Below are 6,955 nucleotides of genomic sequence, written 5' to 3'. Positions count from 1 at the left end.
CACTGTGATACAGGCCACAACCTCTCTTGATACATTTATGAAAACGGGACTATTTACGGAAGATGGTTGCGGTCTGTTCAGACTTCAATGTTTGTTCACATTCAAAAGCCTTTCTGAGTCATCACTGGGCTTCGTAATAACATCTTGCTTGTTGCAATATAAGCAAAAACACTTGTAGCTTCGACCCCCTTGGTATGGAAAGTTGGTATATCTATAAAACTAAAGATGTCACTAAATATGTATATAAAATGCGGTTTGAACTCCATGCACTCATCCTTACACCGCACAGTTCGCAAACGGTTTAACTTACTCGGTTTATCGGTTTATTTAGTTCACTTTATTTCGTATTGAAGTCTGTATGGTTCCTATTGCTACACGATTCTAAAATGACTCAGGCATTCATACGTTTTAAACCAGGCGCTATCTTTCGCTCCTGTATTGCCGCAGTTATGACAAATGTGGCTCAATCATGAATATGTTGTAATCAAGTTAAAAACCACAGACAAACGGCGCAGGTTTCCTTGTTTTTAAACGCATTTACCTATCAATATTCATCCACGCCATAGGTGACTGAAATATAGGCTGCGTCAATTCTCAAAAAGGCAGATTTTGTTTTGCACGTTAGGAGCATTAAAGCGGAATTAGAATATTAAACCATCAGCTGACATATTTGCCGCCGCCGTGTCGGAACCGTCTCAGTGAACAATAACAAGTTGGGGCACCGAGTCTCGAGTGAGGGCGACCTCACGTGACGTCTTGGCGCTCGGCGGTGAGTGGGGCCTATCATATACCTAAATTTTGGTGTTACATGCAACACGGAAATCTTCTGGCCAGAATTAAAAATTGGCGGTGGATCCTGAAGTCAATTGTGTAAGGCAGGGAAAAGCCGAAAAAGCGTTCAGCTGATGAGGTTGACCTAATTTACTATCCCAAATCTGATTGCTTTCCTGATCGTGGCCACTTGAATTTCGTGCGCGGATGTTGAAATTAAAAAATAATGATAATGAAGCATTTTGCGGATTTAAGTCATTTTTATGCGTGGGAATTACTAATTTAAGTCGTGAGCTGCCCTTTTGTGAAAAGTGTAGAATGGAGTGTGTTTCACACAAAAACAGCGTAGTGAATCTTTGTGAGCAATTACTGGTGACAGTCACTGTTACTGACTGTGCTGTATAAATTCCATAGTTAATATTATGCAATAAATATGCATGCCAGTATTGGGAAAATGTGCCTTAAACTTCATTTGGATGGTACTGTACTTTTAAAAGCTGTTGCATGCTGCAGTCATTTGTTCATTATTCAAATCCAGGTATTATCATTGGAAAAACTAGAATAATCATGACCTGGCTTAATATAAGGAACCATTGGCATAACAGACATGTAAGTTGCATACAGGATGCTATTTAGTGCAAAGTTAACATGATAGTAACAATGATATGCCTGGGTACCTAATCCATACATAGTGTTTTCTCTGTTCATATGCACTGGGGGCTCACAGGCATTGGGGAGGAGGGCTCAAGTCAGCATTTAGGATGCTTTAGGCCCCCAAGGGTATATAAAGTGATTCCCCTGGTGTGAGGCTAATGTGGGGCTGGATAGCTACTTGTTTCCTTGCTCAGCACATTTTCCAGTCTTGCATTATTTTTCCAAGTTCACCTGCTTGCTTTTCAGCACAATCTAGTTCATGGCTAGGTGACAAGTTTTATAGTCTGCCATTACTTAACCTATGCCAAGATCAATCATCAGGAATAGCACTTCCCATCATACCAGGACAAGGTGGATTTGATTTGTTTATGCACTTACTGTTGGACATCCTGAACTTATAAGATATCATTCAGTTTTGCACCTACCCTACTAACAATAAAGTTTTCTGTGCATGGTACCAATCCATAATACAAAAAGGTTAACATTTGCCGGCATGATTATTATTTTTCTGTATTTAACAGAAGTTCATTTAGTTCATTATCTCCTTCACTGAATAAGCATGATCAACCATAAGCTTGATGCTACAGGTCTAGCCTCCACTGTCTTGATCTGCTTCAGTTTTATGCTTTGCACTAACACCTGCTTCACTATCCTCACATTTGAATTATTGGATATTTAAGCACATGCTGTACCATTGTTACTAATTCTTACCAGCTTGCAAGCATTGTCCTCTGCATGTCATGAACTCTACTGCATGCTGTTCTCAGTCAGTGTTTTTTTCTTTTTTTCCATGATCACTCAACCTGTCCTTAGCACCTGGACACACTGGACACCTGGACATAACCTGGCATTGACCGTGAAGCTGAATAATTTTGGCATATTCTCATTATCCTTGTGTCCCCAAGCATCTTGTATATGAAGGGTACTTGTCCTTAAAATACATAGGTCAAGTGCAAATAAGCAACTCCTTATTCAAAGTATCTTCTTGCCATTGCATCAACACTCATTGGGAAAGTGGCAAAAAGGGCATTGGTTGGGCATAGGGTTTTTCTGCCAAGCATTTGGTTGTGTTAATGCAATGCTCATGCTATGTTTCAAGAGAACATTCATCTAAAAAATCAAGCAAGAACCCAGTTTTCATGGAATTACCCATTTCTGTTCATATATTTTTGGGAAATGTTGTTGGGTGCATTCCGCCATGTGGCTCATTTTCAGAGATAACGCTCAGTGTCCTTGAAGCAGAATGGTAGCTATTATTGAATCTACATCAGAAGATGAGTAATTAGTATGCTTATATTAATTATAAGGATGCAACAAAATGTACAGGATGCCAACAGGAACTTGTGGTATATGCTTTTCCATGTGTGTGTTTTGTTTGATATCATGATATCAGGCAGTATTGTCTGAGCTTTATCATTGTGTCCACTGCATTGCTACATCTGGCCACATCTTCATCACAATCCTGGGTGGTTTTCCAATCTAGCTTTAACAGGCAATGGTAACCATGCTGATATATAAGAAATATAGTAACTGTGCTGTTACATCTAACTGCAATTTTTTAAGTACAGGGGGTAAGTGTTTTTAGGGAAGTGGAGAGGGAATGTGGGGCCACCCTTGATTTCTATGTGGAAATAACCAAATTGAAAATTGTGCCAAAGCCACTTCTTCCCCTCCATCCAGACCAATGCTGAACAGGCTCTGTCATCCAAGAGTGAAGTATATCATCCAATCTATGAACATTATCAGCAGAGCATTTGTCTGTTCAAAGGGTGTCCAAAAATTTGGTCGTCGAAAAATTTATAATTTCACAAAAAAAAATTGTCACAAGAGTGACAGCTGTAAACTGCGTCTTAAGCTCAACGCATCCAAAACCGAACTCCTTTCCCTTGGCACCCTGCACAACACCCGCGGACTTTCCCCTGTCAGTGTACGGGTCGGTGGGGAGGCCATTCGGGAGAGCCTGGCCGTAAAGAGCCTTGTGTGTGGTATTTGACCGCCACCTGAGCTGGGACGCCCACGTCAGTGATGTAAGAAAGTGCGTCGACGACCTGATCGGTCTCCGCCACTTCAGGCATTTCCTCTCGCACTAGTGCTGCTGGCCATTGTGCAGGGTCTAGTCATCTCGTGCGTGAGATGCTGCAGTTGGGTTTATGGCCAGGGGTCTGGTGTTAACGAGGCTACACTACTCAAAGTAGTTAACTTCGCTACCAGAGTAGTTACTGGCCTCCGAAAGTATGACCACGTGTCTCGCGCGCGGGATGACCTGCGCTTTGTCACGCCTCGCCAGATATGTGGAATACCAACTGTTCGCTGCGCACAAAGTCCGTGGGGGAGGTGAACCCGAAGCCTTATCTGTTTGCTTCAAACATTCGCTGACGCGCGGACCAGTGACCGACCTACCCGCATGGACCATAACCTGCGCCCCCCGGCGGAGCGCACGGCGGCAGGACAGCGGTCCTTAGCATACCGTGCGGCGTGTCTCATTAGTTACCTGTGGATGTTCATCGACTGAATTCGACAAGATTTAATTATGCTGCCAGTAAGCAATAAGCATTTGTTGGGCGATGAGGTTGTCATGTGCTGTTTATGCGTGCATGCGTTTGTGTAATTTTATCCCCATCATTTTCTGTTGTTTTTTACATACTTTTTTTATCTCTCAGACTAATGACACGTAATAGCCATGTATGCATGTGGGGTGTCAGTTGATGTCAAATACAAATACAAGTGCGGGTCCAAAACTGGTGTGAGTTGCGAACGGTGGGAATATCGGTGCTCGCGTTCCCATCGCAATTTATAAGTCCCACAAAGCAACAAATATGGCAGGGGTCAGGGCTCACACAACAAGCACTGCTTAGCGTGAGCTCTGATCCCGGAAATCCATGTATTCAAAAGGTTCGGATCAAATCTTTTTTTTAAATGTGTAAGTGCACATAACTTCATGTTGCAAAAATAAATATTTTTAGTGTGCTCTATCAGGTCTTGTTTATGTTCCTGGCTCAACTTATTTTGAAAACGAGCTGCAGTGTATAAGCTGAACTTTAACAGATTTGCGACACGGCAGAATGATATCGGCTGTCATAAAAGAGTACCAAGGTGTTTGCCCCTGTCCCTCCAATTTCCAAATTGGACCTCGGAACTTTTTGGAATTTAATCGGCACCTCTAATTCACGCCACACATCTGACAGCACTTTGTACCTAAGATAATATTTCGGGCCCATCGTTATGCATACTGGTTGGTTCACACTGAACGACGTAGCAGGTTTGGACAGCAATAGACAGCGACATTGAGTGCTGTGCATTTGCGCTTGCATTTGGGTACCCAGTCACTTTGATTGAATCATCAGATGAAGCTGGCGTCTGTGTTATGCTGCTTAAAAGCTACCAAGCTGTTTCTTAACTACTGGTTTATCGTGTTATGGCGTTGCAGGTGACCATCAGGAAACATGGTGAAAGATTCTAGCGACAACACCAAGAATGAGCCATCAGTTGATGACACAATTCTGGACATCTGGGAACTGGTTAACAAGATCCTGCAGCATCAAACTTTGCTGGAAAGCTGGATGAAAGGTGGATTTTTAAATATTGCCAAAACCAGGTGTGTGGATGGTTCCGGTGCACCTCATCTGTATGTGCGTGGATTTTTAAGTTAATCACGTTTTGAAGTCTACTGCCGCCAAAGCTCTTTTGTGACTCTTGCATAGGGGTGAGGGGTTTAAGCAACTATGATTCATTAGGACGCGTTTTTTGTAAATGTGATTTATCAGAACACATTCTTTGTTAATTGGCAATTAAAGGTTTTAAGTCATCATTGCTCATTTGCGGACGTGATGTGATTTGTTGTCCCGTGATCGGGGAAAGAGGCTGCGCTTGTGATCCGGGCGCACTGGGTGCGAGTCCCAGAGCGTCTTGCTTGGCCCAACTAACAAAGAAAGGGTAGCTGGCAGCAGGGGTTAAACTGGCCATGGGTAGCTGTGCTGTGGCATTGTACGGTGGGTAAAACCTTCTGCAAACCCGACTGGCAAAAAGAAGGGAAGCAAAATTATATTATTGGAGCAATAAGTTTATCAGTGCGGGTCATGGGGCATACGTAACAAACCCTGCTAACAAGAGCTGTGAACCGAGAAGAATGAGGCAATCCATTTAAAACGTACTTTTATAAATCGACTTCTGGCGCTGACCTGGCCCCGATCGGCCGTGACCGCAGGTACGTGATGGGCCAGCACGCGGTGGGCGTGGAACAGTTGCCGGCCGGTGAGTGTCAGGTGAGCGCGCGACTCGTGGTGGAGCGGTGCCCGAGCGACGCCGACCACGCCGACGCCCAGGCGCCGCTGCCGGCCGCCTTCCGGCTGCGTGAGCAGCCCGCCGACGCTGGCGACGTGAGCGGCGGCGAGCCGCTGCGCTGGTTCTCGGCGCTGCCGCCAGGGGCGCTGCGCGACGCGCAGAAGCAGTTCCGCCGCGCGCTTGAGATCAGCTGTGACATCGCCACCATGAAGGTACACCTGGCAGCGCTGATGGCGCGGCTGGACGGCTGTGGGCCGACCGTGGCCGCCCTCGCCGACGCCGTCGAGTCCATCTCGGTCAGTTGAGCTCCAGCGGCGGCCTTGTAGGTGCGGTGCAGCCACGCAGCCAGACAGCGTGGGATACGGGTGGGTGCGGCGTCAGCAGGTGCGGGCTATTCGTCAGGCATCCTCGGCGACGTGGCACTGGGGTATTCCACTTTGCGCGTTGCTTCGAATTGTCTCGAGTGCTCCGTGGCCATGAACGGGTTGTGTAACTCGCCTTGCGCGAGTTTGGTGGCCGTTGTCGCGTCTCGCCAAACTGCGTGGGCCCATTGTATGAGCCATTCGTGGCACTGGCTGCTTGGTCCCAGTCCTCATCTCGCGCACGGTCCGTAACGGGACCTCTGTCCCAGTCTAGTGTTCAGGACTGGTTCCGGTTGCCGCCCCTGCCCTGGCGTCCTCGTCCCTGGCGTGGTCCCAATGCGAATGGTACTCGTCGCGAGGTCTGGTCTCCATCCTGTCCGCGGTGCTGGTGCGAGTTTGTGGTGTGGTGCCCACGGAGTGCTCGGCCCCCGGTGCCAGTGCTGGCCGCTGGTCTGGACCGGTCCTGGTCTATGACCCGGTCTGACTCGTGCCAGGCCCGGGTCACGGACTGCCAGCCAGTCCGGATCCGCGGGCAGGGTGATGCACCATGCAGCGCACACAGCGGCCAGGCCCAGACGCGCGTGACTCGTGCACCCCGTTGTAAATCGTGACGGTTCCAGCTGCGGCTACAGGGCTCCACAGCTGCGTGACTGGACGCGACGTTGGTCAGAATGGAGCGGCCTAGACCGGTGACGAGCCGCGCCTGGCACGACTCGCAGAGCTTCCGTCGCTTGCTGGGGGGTCGGAGTGGCTGTACATCGATTGCCTGGTGCCACAGGGCGTGTGGGTCTCTAACTGCGGGTTGTCTGGCGGCATTTGGGTAGGTTGTGCCGATGTAGCGTGGTGTTATTTAGCGCGCCCTCCTGCGGGGTGTGCCACGTGGAGGT

The 6,955-nt window shown here is 47.5% G+C and overlaps 1 protein-coding gene across 3 annotated transcripts in view; it reads left to right on the top strand.

The window, feature by feature from the left end:
• The window catches only part of LOC119091711 (coiled-coil domain-containing protein 115-like), a 10,602-nt gene extending 4,110 nt beyond the window's left edge, over positions 1 to 6,492 (top strand). The window contains exons 1-3 of one of the 3 annotated variants that reach the window (XM_037214547.1): positions 706 to 769; positions 4,852 to 5,020; positions 5,630 to 6,492. In XM_037214547.1, the coding sequence (XP_037070442.1) occupies positions 4,869 to 5,020; positions 5,630 to 6,011 (534 nt within the window). In that variant the 5' untranslated portion in view covers positions 706 to 769; positions 4,852 to 4,868 and the 3' untranslated portion in view covers positions 6,012 to 6,492. Of the gene's footprint in view, positions 1 to 705; positions 770 to 4,851; positions 5,021 to 5,629 lie in introns of those variants that run through there. The other 2 variants (XM_037214548.1, XM_037214549.1) reach the window with 2 other exon arrangements.
• Positions 6,493 to 6,955: the final 463 nt, after the last annotated feature.

The sequence above is a fragment of the Pollicipes pollicipes genome, unplaced genomic scaffold, assembly GCF_011947565.3.
Source record: "Pollicipes pollicipes isolate AB1234 unplaced genomic scaffold, Ppol_2.1 Scaffold_3447;HRSCAF=4054_pilon_pilon_pilon, whole genome shotgun sequence".
Lineage (NCBI taxonomy): Eukaryota > Metazoa > Arthropoda > Thecostraca > Pollicipedomorpha > Pollicipedidae > Pollicipes > Pollicipes pollicipes.
The sequence above is the reverse complement of the archived record's forward strand: the minus strand, read 5'-3'. Positions and strand labels throughout refer to the sequence as shown.